Source organism: Eupeodes corollae, chromosome 2, assembly GCF_945859685.1.
Source record: "Eupeodes corollae chromosome 2, idEupCoro1.1, whole genome shotgun sequence".
In the NCBI taxonomy this organism is placed as follows: Eukaryota; Metazoa; Arthropoda; class Insecta; order Diptera; family Syrphidae; genus Eupeodes; species Eupeodes corollae.
Window position 1 is genome coordinate 48,334,737 of NC_079148.1, and position 13,365 is coordinate 48,348,101.

The following is a 13,365-nucleotide window of genomic DNA, read 5'->3' on the forward strand; positions in this document are numbered from 1 at the left end:
CTGCTGAAAACACTCGAGTCGGCATTGCTTCCATAGGCTCCAATGTCAACCATCAAAAAACGATATTTTGCGTCCACCACAGCCATCAGGTTGCATGAAAATGATTTTTTATAATTAAAAAACAAACTTCCTCTATTTTGGACATGTAAATGTTAGGACATGTTTGCCGTCAACAGCTCAACAGCCCCTAGACAATATGGAAAGTTCTAGCGCTGTAAAAAGTCCAAGGAAATCTGTTTCCAATCTTCTTTCGAAAGAGTGTTGGGATAGCAATTTTTAAGCAATTGGAGATGACAGCCTGGATCGTTGTATCAACTATTTTTTTTTAGTGTTGAAACTCCCATACGAAACCTGGGGCCCTACTATGTAACTCGATTCTACTTTTGATTCTATTAGAAAGTCATTTGCGATTCTACTTTTAAGTGGCACTACCTATGAAAGTAGAATCGAATGCCAGTAATGCCAAGGAATTGCTAGAAAAATTGCGATTTTCGAACGAGGCTCGAATTTATTTGACATTACATGAACAAAAATAAAAAGAGAAAAACTAATAACTCAAAGCGCGAAATTTATTCCAACATAGTTTTTTATTTGTTAATTAAATATGGATAGGTGTAGGTGCAACACCGAAGCATAGAGACCTTTGCATCCCATCAACTGCTTGATTTAAATCTAGCAACTCAATTACTTTCTCTTCTAAAGCATTCAAAGAATAATATTTAGGTGGACCACCTCCAGTTGCGGATATATTTATTCTGTTTTTTCGTAACTTAGCTTTCGTATGAACTTTAAAATCAGCCCAAACCTAAAAAGGTACATAGCTTTAAAAAAAGTGGTCAATGGTGGAACTTAGTTTACCTTTTTCCAACCGACAACATCACGCTGCGGAGGACCTTCAGCATTCAAATTTGCAGATAAATTTAGCCACAACTGTTTGGACTTTTGTCTTGCCTCGGGAGATTTTAAATATCCTTTAGCCAAATCTGAATGGCTAGTCATGAATTGCACCATTAGTTCAAATTGTGATGTCTTCGTGTTCGGATTTTTTGATGATTCCCTATACAAAACACATGCACATACAATAATAATGAAATAAAATCAATAAATTATTAATTTTCAATTTATATTTACTTACATTTTGAAAAATAATACTTTCGCACAGTTCTTTTCGCCAACACATTTGATGACGGATAATTTTGTGAGGTTTTGCTACAATTTGGCGTCTACTTACGAGTTCGGTAGTTCCCCGTTTATGCGAAAGTGCGTAAAAAGTACTTGGCACTACTAGAACTGTTCTATTTTCGCACATTGTAGCGTTCTATAAGAATTACAGAGTACCAAATTTGCGAATTCGCACATTTTCTTTGTAGAATCGAGTTACAGAGTTGGGCCCCTGTATTCTAAATCAACGAAACTTGCACCAGTAGCAAGGAACCTAGAGAAAATAAATTAGGTAAAAAAGTATAACGCAGCAAGAGAAATACATGTATCTTACCGTAGCGATATAACAAACTTTTCCTTTGAACAGACTACATCTTTTCTGAAGCTTGAAGGTTCCGGAACCAAGTCTTTTTTAACCATTTTAAATATGATATCAAATTTTTTCTTTGACATCCTTAAATATTGGTAAAATTTTTTAGGATATTCTTCCAATTTTGCTATTAGTGACAAATATTCTCCTTCCATCTTTCGTGTTTTGTTAAGTGGGTGCACATGAAGTCTTTTTTTTATTTTTTTCATTGTTAAAAACAGCAAAATTATTTTTTTTAATAAATATTGTTTTGATCTCATTCTATAACACTCACTTTGAATACAAAATAATTTCTGTTGTTTGACAATTCTCATTTGTGTCATTCGTGAGAGTTCGCGACGAATAAATAAAAGTCCATGGGAATGAAATGTCAAAATGGACGAATGTTCGTTCATTCGTCGTTCGTTGGTCGCTCTCATGTGAAAAGTACTTTAAAATTCAAATGGTTTACCTCAAATATCAGGGAAAGTCCTGAAATTCCAAGGGAGGTATGGTGATTTCAAGGAACGTTCTGAAATAACAATGGAGGTCGGGAAATTTTAAATAAAATTATGGTTGTCCTGAAATATCAAAGGATAATAGCAATTTACTGACTGAGTTTAAAAATGTATAAAACATAAAAATTTGAATTAATATTGGTACTTCTTCATAAAGGTAAAACTGGTGAATACTCTAAACCTAAAGAGACTTTGAACAGTAAATTAATCATTTTAGGATTTTATTTTGCTTAAAATTTATCTTAGTAACCAGAACTAAGGCAAAGTTAAAGTCCCTGGAACAGAACACAGAAACATATACTTACAGAGCATCTGGGATAGAATTCTTACCGCGTGAGTATTTTATTCCCAAGAATTCAATAATCGACATGATAAACTCTGAACTTTCCTTACCTTCAACACACTTATGTCATCTGAACCTATTCTACCTTATTTCATTGCCACCGAGTTAAATCAAGCTTGTTTCAACTTTTATACACACAGGGAAAAGTTAATACCTTAGAATTCGAGGCAGAATCAAATATATGTACCATCTGGTCACCATCACCTTTGGTTAGGCTTGTAAATGTAGGCATATAGCCTAAAAGCCGACCACTAAAATAAAATATAAAAACAAAAACATCGCAGTCAGTTTATATGCAACGTTTTTTCGCTCCCAGAGGCACTTTGTACATTTCATTTCACAGGATTGCTTCCTCGACGTCATATCGCCTAGCCTCGCCTCACCACAACAAAATAAAATATCAAATTTTATTTGTCGAAAAACACGCATCCCGATTGGACCATTGTGTTGTCAATGCTTTCATGATGTTGAATCCACTATAATATTATACAATGTACAATGAACATTGCCCAGAGGTTTTCCTTCAGTATTGCTTTTAATAACAATTTTACCACCCCCTAATGGATCATAATGGTTAAAAAAGATTCCGGCCCGTTGAGCATACCCGACTCATATACCACATATGTGTATGTACATATTTATATGTAATGACTTGGCCCCGAGGTGTTTATGTCGAACGTTGCACACCCAACCCAATCTTACCCGGTTTATTAGCATAAAAGAAGAATCTTTGTTGTTAACCATCATCCTGTAGGAGGGATAGGGAGCAAAATGGCAATGACAACCGCACTCAATGATGGCAACATAAAATAATGTAGTTATGGTCAACTGGAGCCTCGAACAACATTTGAAATCAGAGAAGTCCTATAAAGGGAATAAAAGTTTACAGGTTAAATCCCGGAAATAGATTACGACTTACGACGCTAATAATAATTGTAAAAGCTTAATGCAAAACCAAATGGCTTACCCTCGTGGATTTGGGTTTAGGTTTTCAAAGGAATAAGGAAATAGTGAGTAACAAAATTAAGTTTGACACTTTGCTGAAGAATGCCTTGTGAAGAATTTTAAAATGCAATTATTTTTAATATTGTTTTACTGGCATAAGAGAAATGCCACTAGAAAAGTCTTCGGAATACATTTACATAAAAAGGCATGGATTCATAAATCTGTGTAGCCAGAATCGTCGGCAAGTTGTTGGACTATCTGTCAAAAGAGTGGTTTTATCCGGCTCCCCATCCTTGGAGTTATACTTACTTATACTATCTGTCCCTCTAGGTTGGGGGTTGTGCCGTCGGGGTGACTTCCTGGCCACGTAAAAGCCTCATAGTTGCGAAGCACCAACAAGTCTCGGATACGGACGGATTAACTGTTGATAACCAACGCAAACGAATTAAGGACAACGAACTTCGAATATGCACGTGGAATGTTAACTCCCTTAACAGACCATGTGCGGCCGAAGAATTAGCAGAGGCCCTAGACTGCTATAAAGCAGACATCACCGCCATCCAGGAAATACGATGGGACAGGCGGGGCAAAAAGAGGATGAAAAGCTGCGATATTTACTATGGTGACTGCTACCTCGAAAACCAACAGCGCTTATTTAGATGCGGCTTCGACATTGGAGCCAGACTTGGGCAAGAAGTCTTGAGCTATAGGTGCATCAATAAGCGCCTTATGACCATACGCATCAAGGCTAAATTCGGCAACATTCCACTGATATGCGCGCACGCCCCCACAAAAGAGAAAGACGACAACACCAAAGATGTGTTCTTCGAGCTCGTACACAAAACATATGGGCAGTGTCCTAGCTACGATATTTAAATTGTCCTGGGCGATTTTAATGCTAAGCTAGGAAGGGAAGATATCTTTGGTGGAATAATCGGGAAGATCAGCCTGAACGACAACATTTCCGACAACGAATTCAGGTTCATAGATTTTGCTGCGGGGCGATACGTCATGGTAGTCAGTACACGTTTTCCACACCTCAATATCCACAGAAAACTTGGACTTTTCCAGATCAATCTACCGTCAACCTGATTGACCATATTGCCATCGACGCCAGACACGCTTCCAGCATCATGGATGTACGAACTTTCCGAGAAGCTAACATCGACTACCTCATTGTAGCTAAGGTAGCACTTCGGGTTTCCAGACGCAAGGTAAAACAGGGAGGTGCTGGGAGAAGGTACAATGTCGAACGGCTACAATCGCCAGAGATCGCCAAATCCTTGTCCGACCGAGTTACAAGTAACCTCTCTCGAAATTCTCTGCCGCCAACACAATGTATCGAAAACCCATGGCAACATTGCCAAGATGCTATTTCAAACAGCCACCAACAAGGAACCCCTGGTTTGATGAGGAATGTCGGCAGGCAAATGCAGCCAAACAACAGGCACGCAAAGCGGCGCTGCATAAAAGGACGAGAGCTGCTCATGAGCTCTATGAGCGGAAGAGGCGATAGGAACGCCGAATTCTCAGAAGGAAAAAGAGAGGGCATGAAAAGCTAGCGGTCGAAGATGTTAAGAGCTTTTAAAGCAGGAATGAAGTTCCAAAGTTGTATGAACAGGTGAAACAAAATTCACAGGTACATAAACCTAGAACCTGCAAAGACGAAAGTAGAAACATCATAGTGGAACCCCAGTCAATGCTGAGGATATGGAAGGACCACTTCTGTAGACTGTATAACAGCCACGAAGAATCGAATTACGCTGTCAGGCATGATGATTTATTCAACATAGGCGACGAAAGCCAACAATCCAACATAGACGAAGTAAAGATTGCCATATCTAGCCTGAAGTCTTATAAAGCCGCTGGACTTGAATGCCGAGCTCTTTAAAGCAGCTGGAGATAAGTTGTTTAGGAGCATGCACCAACTTATCTGTAAGATATGGTCGGAAGAAAGCACGACCGGTGAATGGAACCTTAGCATTGTTTGCACGATCCTGAAAAAAGGAGACCCTCTTAACTGCACCAACTATAGAGGAATCAGTCTACTTAACATCGCCTATAAAATCTTCTCTGCCGTAATATGCGAACGTCTAAAGCCCTTCGTCAACAACCTGATAGGTCCTTATTAGTATGGTTTTAGACCAGGAAAGTCTACAGTCGATCAAATATTCACATTACGGCAGATCCTGGAAAAAACCCATCATCTTTTCATCAATTTCAAGGCCGCATATGACAGCATCTACAGGGACAAGCTGTCTAGTTTTGGTATCCTTGCCAAACTCGTCCGTTTGTGCAGGATGGTCATGGAGAATTCACGCTGCTCCGTTCGATGTCAAAAAAAGTTTAAGACAAGGTGATGCGCTGTCATGCGATTTTTTTAACATCGTTCTTGAAAGAATAGTGCAGAGCTCACACGTCAACACTATAGGCACTATCTTTCAAAAGTCTGCCAAATACTGGTATATGCTGATGACATTGACATAATCGGAAGAACTCAGCGTGATGTCAATGGGGCTTTTGTGAGTATTGAGACAGAGGCGGCAAAAATGGGTTTAAGGTTAATGAGGGCAAAACAAAGTACATGCTGTCGTCAAGAAAGAACATACAACACCGACGTCTTGGTCAAAACGTCACCATCGACAGACGTAACTTTGAGCTTGTCAAGAACTTCGTCTACCCAGGCTCCGCTGTAAACGCAGAAAACAACACCAGCGCTGAGATCAAACGCAGAATAACTCTTGCTAACCGCTGTTTCTTTGGACTAAGAAAGCAATTGAGTGGTAAAGTCTTCTCTCAAAGGACCAAAGTGTTGCTTATCATCCTCGTTCTGCTATACGGTGCAGAAGCATGGACTATGAAAAAAGCGGATGAAAGCACCGTGGGTCGGTTCGACAGAAAAGTTCTTCGTGTGATCTACGGTCCCGTTTGCATCGAAGGGGAGTGGAGGAGAAGATGGAATGACGAGCTGTACCTGCTGTACAGCGATGAAGACTTAGCCAGAAGGGTAAAAGTCCAACGACTAAGATGGCTGAGTCACGTAGAGTGCATGGAAACCAATGCTCCGACCAGGAAAGTCTTCGAATCCACTCCACAGGACAGCGCAGTAGAGGAAAATGACCTCACCCAACTTGGAGCGCGAAACTGGAGACATCTAGCTAGGGACCGAGCTAGATGAAGAAGTTTGTTGGGTGAGGCCCTAGTTCACACCTGACTGTAGCGCCACCTTAAGTAAAGTAAGTAAATAAAAGGCCTTGCACATGAGAGCGAACAACGAATGAACGAATAGACGAAGAAATTTTAAACAAAAACACATTTAAATTTAAAAAAAAAAACAATTGACAATTATGTTAGGATAAAAAATTTGCATTTTGTTCTCTAAAACATGAAAGTTTGGTATCAACGAATCGCAGGGTGGTTGCTACGAACTGTCAAACTCTATTCGCGTTCCACATACCATCCACACTGCAACGAATAAATTGTTCGCTAGCTACATGACCTCAATATTATACCACTCTTGTTTTGTTTTTGTGTGAAAGACATGGCTGAGGAAAATATGGAGAAAAGGGTGATTCAATCCGTCGCTGTCTGTGAATAGAAATAAAGCCCATGGTAAAGAAAAGTCAAAATATGCGAATATCCACAGTTCGCAGTTCGTAGCTCATGTTCGTATTCGTTCGATTATGAACTGTAAATCCAATATTGTTTTTATAGAAGTTTCGTAAATTGGACAAAAGTTTAAAATTGCACGTCATTTGGTAAAGCCTTTCAATGGACTTGTAATGTTTAAGGCTGTCAAAAAACTAACGAGCGAACGGCTCGCTGACTCTATAATTTTTTGAAAGTTAGAAATCCACTTAACCGAATCGGATTGAAAAAGTCAGAGCCAAGTGACACGTTAGTGTCAGACCAACTTAAGTATGATTGTTGTTCTATTATGGTTGAATTAGATTAGATGTTTTTTTTTTAAGTTCACAAGCATTTGACAGTACGTAAATTGACTATAGTGAATATAGTGACAACATAGTGCTCAGATGTGTTCCAAAAAAGTATGCACTACACATCGGTGTCATGTCAGCGACAATGTGTCATTCAGCAAACACGCAAACATGACACTTACACCTGCCCGCAACTTATAACTGGCATTAAATGAATGTAATACAAAAAATAAAACAGATGATGACCATTTGCTGTTTTCGTCAAATGTTCACAAACATTATCCAGAAAATTATCCCAGATGTAATCTTACACCATATTCAAAGGAAAAACATTTAAAACAAGAAAAGTTTTTCAAAATTTCGTTATGTTGACAATGTTTTTGATCATCAAATAAGATGTCACATCATATGGGTATGAATTCAATTATAGCCATGTTTGTAAATACTCAACGAAAACAACGAAACTTTTATCTGTCAAAGTCATTTTGTCTGGAAGTCATACATCTAAAAAACTTTTTATACATGCATACATTTATTGTACATTGTACATACTTACACACATTCATACTTATGAACGTGTGCATAATTGAATGATTTACAAAATTTCTCATGCCTAATTGAATCCTGCAATAAATCAGAAATTATATTCACATCAAAAATATAATCGTTCAATCAAGTAGAAATTTTCCTATTAAGGTACTTCTCTAGCAGACATTTTCCACGATGAAATGAACAACTTCTTAAATGTATCAGAATTTGTTTTTTTTTTTTAAAAGGAGGATGAAGATGTAATCGTGACTTAGAATATAAATTGAATTTTTCTAACGATAACTTGAAATTATTAAAGTAGAAGAGCTTCGTATTTTCATTTATGTGTAGATACTCAAATTGAAGCAACATTCTTAATTTGATTGATTGCACTTTTATATATTTTTGCTAAGAGTCAAAACCAAACCTTACAATATTTTGAGTATATTAAAAAAATAATTATAAAATGTATATGGTTATCCTAAAAAGTTTCAATGTGGCCAGATGTGTTTTGTATACTATAAGTCATTGTCATTAGCCATTCAAAGCAATAAGGTTTGGTGTTTGATTTATGCTACCAAATAATGCATGCGAAACGAAAGTTTTAATTATGCCAAAACAGGACCATGGGACATGCCATATATTTCCCTTACATTATTATGGGATATATGAACATACCTTTAGCGGTATATTTAAAGTCCACAGCAAACTTGGCGTAGTTGCTTAGCAAGCGTTAATAATTAGCTTCATAATTCGGAAGTGTTCTGCATGGGGAAGGACTAACCTTGCCTGTACACAATACACATTATGTGTGCTTCAACCTATAGGGCTTTTGTTCGAAAAAGGATATGAGATAACTAATTAGGAAATATTTATTCAGTTTTTGGGGAAGTTATTTAAAGTTTTTAGTTTAGAATTAAAATTGCCGACTCATATTTTGGTCATATTGGAAATAATTAAATGCAAATTATGTTCTATTATGGCCATAAAGTAATCGGTCATTTGTAGGTTATGTTAATGCATTATCGACCTGAGGGATGATGCGTCCCTGCCGAGCTAATAATTAAAGTTCGCATTCTAATTCGCAGTTGATTTAAATAACTCAGACTTTTATGGAACCGAAACCCGCAAAATCAATTAATGAAGTCTCTTTTCCAAATTCAACAACATTGAGAAAAAAAAAGTTCAATATGTTATTAATCAAGTTTTTATTTCTGTCAGATTGACAGAACAGGAAAATTAAATATAAGCAGAATTCACTATTCATTGGCTGCGTTCAATCTAGTGTTGGATCTTGTTGAACGATTTAGATAGCTTTATTTAGATAGCTTTTTTATAATAAACACACACTCAAGGGGATATTAAACGGTGATTTCTTAAGAGCTTGAGAACTTTTTTTTTAAAAAAAACCCATAAAATTTGCAAAATTTCATCGATTCTTTATTTGAAACGTTAGATTGGTCCATGACATTTACTTTTTGAAGATAATTTCATTTAAATGTTGACCGCGGCTGCGTCTTAGGTGGTCCATTCGGAAAGTCCAATTTCGGGTAACTTTTTCGAGCATTTCGGCCCTAATAGCCCGAATTTCTTCGGAAATATTGTCTTCCAAAGCTGGAATAGTTGCTGGCTTATTTGTGTAGACTTTAGACTTGACGTAGCCCCACAAAAAATAGTCTAAAGGCGTCAAGTCGCATGATCTTGGTGGCCAACTTATCGGTCCATTCCTTGAGATGAATTGTTCTCCGAAGTTTTCCCTCAAAATGGCCATAGAATCGCGAGCTGTGTGGCATGTAGCGCCATCTTGTTGAAACCACATGTCAACCAAGTTCAGTTCTTCCATTTTTGGCAACAAAAAGTTTGTTAGCATTGAACGATAGCGATCGCCATTCACCGTAACGTTGCGTCCAACAGCATCTTTGAAAAAATACGGTCCAATGATTCCACCAGCGTACAAACCACACCAAACAGTGCATTTTTCGGGATGCATGGGCAGTTCTTGAACGGCTTCTGGTTGCTCTTCACTCCAAATGCGGCAATTTTGCTTATTTACGTAGCCATTCAACCAGAAATGAGCCTCATCGCTGAACAAAATTTGTCGATAAAAAAGCGGATTTTCTGCCAACTTTTCTAGGGCCCATTCACTGAAAATTCGACGTTGTGGCAGATCGTTCGGCTTGAGTTCTTGCACGAGCTGTATTTTATACGGTTTTACACCAAGATCTTTGCGTAAAATCTTCCATGTGGTCGAATAACACAAACCCAATTGCTGCGAACGGCGACAAATCGACATTTCACGGTCTTCAGCAACACTCTCAGAAACAGACGCAATATTCTCTTCTGTACGCACTGTACACATTCGTGTGGTTGGTTTAATGTCTAATAAAGTAAACTGAGTGCGAAACTTGGTCACAATCGCATTAATTGTTTGCTCACTTGGTCGATTATGTAGACCATAAATCAGACGTAAAGCGCGAAACACATTTCGAACCGAACACTGATTTTGGTAATAAAATTCAATGATTTGCAAGCGTTGCTCGTTAGTAAGTCTATTCATGATGAAATGTCAAAGCATACTGAGCATCTTTCTCTTTGACACCATGTCTGAAATCCCGCGTGATCTGTCAAATACTAGTGCATGAAAATCCTAACCTCAAAAAAATCACCCTTTACTACCCTTATTATGCAGAGGCACAGTGTGAGCACTAGGAAGAGGAGAGAGAGTTTAAAAGGAGATGTCGTTGCACATTGGTTTTGAATTCATGAATATTGCAATGACTAGGAAAGACAGAGTGTGGTAAAGCATTTCACATTCGCGTAGTACGGCTAAAGAACGAATATCTGTATTTGACAGTACGGCCGAAGTTGAGCATTCCTAGAAGCGCGTGTATTACAGTTGAACTGTTTAAGGGGAGGAATGCAACTGGCTATTTCACTAGACCATAAGCCGTTAAAATAACGGTAAAAAAGGTCAGACAAGAGACCTTACGGCGATGTTCAAGCGAAGTAAATGAACTTATGATGATATTATCATCTATCAATTTAAATGCTCTACGTTCAATACTATCCAAGAGGCTTAAGTAAGTTGCAGGAGCACCAGCCCAGAGATGGGAGTTATACTCACGCTTTGGACGTATGTAAGTCTAGTAGATAATAGCCAGATCAGAAGGGGTGAAATATTTCTTGCATCGCCATTTTTGGCGACATAGCGTATGTGATAATTCCACAAAAGGTGGTTGGTGACAAACATACCGAGAACATCGAGATGCTCAGTCTCATTGATGCAAGTGCCATCCATGGAAACGATAATGTCAAAGGGGGTATATCTCGCTTTAACGATACAACACAGCATTGGGTTTTCGAAGCACTGAATTCCACGCGATTTTTTAATCCCCATTGAACAATGCTGTTTAGATCGGATTTTAATGAGCTTATTATATTTTGTCGTTGCAGTTTCACATCCGAAGAAGAGGGATGTGAGTCTGAAAACGAATATGAAAAGCTAAGAATACTATCGTCAGCGAAACAATGTATTGCATTAGATGTTGCAGACAGGAGATCATTAATAAAAATGAGAAAGAGTGTTGGAGATAAAACAAAGCCCTGGGGCACACCAGCATTTATTTTATGGTTTTCAGACTTGAATCCATCCAATACTACTTGTATTGAATTGAAAATTTAATTACTAATCCAATGAAGCAGGGATTAATGAAAACCATAAGCACGCGTTTTCGATAAGAGAGCCTGATGCCAAACCCTATCAAATGCTTTTGAAATATCAAGTGCAATAATCTTACTTTCTCCAAAACGATGTGAAGACTTGCTCCACTGTTCGGTGAGGTGAACCATGATATCACTAGTGGACCTATTGTTCCAAAAGCCGTATTAACGGTCATTAAGAAGCTTACTATCTTCAAGATATTTCTTGACCTCATAATTAATCAGCGTTTCCATGACCTTGGAAAGAAGGGACGTAAGTGCAATCGGTCGGTAGTTAGAGGGTGAGGAATAGTCTGGACAAATGCCGTTTTCCATCCGCTCGGACCGAGACCTGAGGAGTAGGACAGATGAAAAAGCTTACGCAGTGGTTTTGCCAGCGTTGAAGAACACCTATTCAGAACAATAGCGGGGATACCATCCGGACCACCGGATTTATGAGTGTTTAGATCTCTTAGGACTCTTGCCACAGTACGAGTGCAAAAAAAGATTGGTCCCATCATCACTTACTCGCTCAAGTACAGGCGGAGTCATGACACTCACTGGCAGCGTAGAATTGGCGGCGAACTGCCTAGCAAAGAGATTAGCTTTCTCTAAAGAGCTAACAAAAGGAGAGTTATTGACAACGAGTGTAGGAACCGAAGAAGAGGAAGAATTCCTCATGTTTTTTACAAATGACCAAAAATTTTTACTGCCTTTGGGACATTGCAGTATTTTTTGCCGTAATGTTTGGTCATGTAAAAATTTGGTCCGTTGTTCAAACTTTTTCCAGCTTTCCTCAGTATGGTTGGCTTTATAGCAACGGAAACTTACCTCTTTGGCCTTAATAACCTCTTTACAGCTCGCATCGAGCCATGCGTTTTCCTTGGGTCTGATACTTTTAACCCTGTTCGGTATAAAAGTTCTCATTCCCAGGAAATTTAAACTTGTGATCATATCAGCGCTAACGTCGACGTCACTATCGAGTAAACATAGTGACCAGTTAAAGATCCTGAAGTAATTATTGAGACCGTCCCAGTGGGCTTTCTCGTATTGCCAAACGGTTCTCCTAGAAGCTCTTTCTTTAACTGAACAGTTTTGACACGAGAAATTTGCTGATATAACACAATTGTCAGATGTGCCTAGAGGAGATATCAGGGTCAGAGGTAAGAAACAAGTCAAGAGTGTTTTCTGCGCGACCTTCAACGTCCGATATTCGTTGACTAGCTGAGTTAGGTGGTTTAACTCTACGAAGATTTCTGCACACACTCCATCGGGTGTTGTCTAGCCTGAATGAATTGTGTACATTGAAATCGCCCTTAACAACGATTTCAGTGCGAGGATAGGACGAAACAATTCTTTGGATGGAATTAGACAAAGCATCAAATTCACGAGAAGTTGATACTCTGTCTAAATTTGGGCTTCGTCAAAAAATAGAAACAACTTTCAGCTGTTTCCAACCCTAAAAAAAGGGAATAGAGTGGTTCTTTTTTGGGGTTTTGAATAATTTGAGAGAATAACTTACCTTTCCTTTCAGCGACCTTATTCGCTTGTAGCCACACAAGCTGTCCGCCCCTGTCTGCTTTTAAACATAAAAACAAAAAGTTAGATTTATTTATTTCCACAGGATTAATATATATTTATGTTCCTGTATTTTCTACCTCTGGAAGTTTAAAAAAATAGATCATAATTACCTTCTAAAATTCGGAGGCAAATACCTTCTTCATCGTCTATTATGTACAGAACATCCTCAATAACAACTTCAACTAACATTTTATATCTTTGCTGAAACCAATTTGCAAGTTTCTTGAAATTCTTGGATACCTTTGGATTCCTTTTTTGACCTTTCAGCTGTTATTTTACACGTAAAACACTAACAAAAAGGTA

The 13,365-nt window shown here is 38.2% G+C and overlaps 1 protein-coding gene across 1 annotated transcript; it reads right to left on the bottom strand.

Annotated features, from left to right (window-relative positions):
* Window positions 1-414: 414 nt before the first annotated feature.
* Window positions 415-1,395, bottom strand: LOC129947116 (uncharacterized). Its single transcript, XM_056057551.1, has 3 exons — window positions 1,136-1,395; window positions 859-1,057; window positions 415-805 (listed from the first exon to the last, which is right to left on the bottom strand). Coding segments are annotated over exons 1-3 (408 nt in total). The 5' UTR covers window positions 1,138-1,395; the 3' UTR covers window positions 415-598.
* Between the last annotated feature and the right edge of the window lie 11,970 nt (window positions 1,396-13,365).

What these genes read in the sequence shown, in the direction of transcription:
- LOC129947116 (XM_056057551.1), bottom strand. An exon ending in ATGTTGTCGGTTGGAAAAAG is followed by an intron (nt 806 to 858) that starts GTAAACTAAGTT and finishes GTACCTTTTTAG; the next exon opens with GTTTGGGCTGATTTTAAAGT.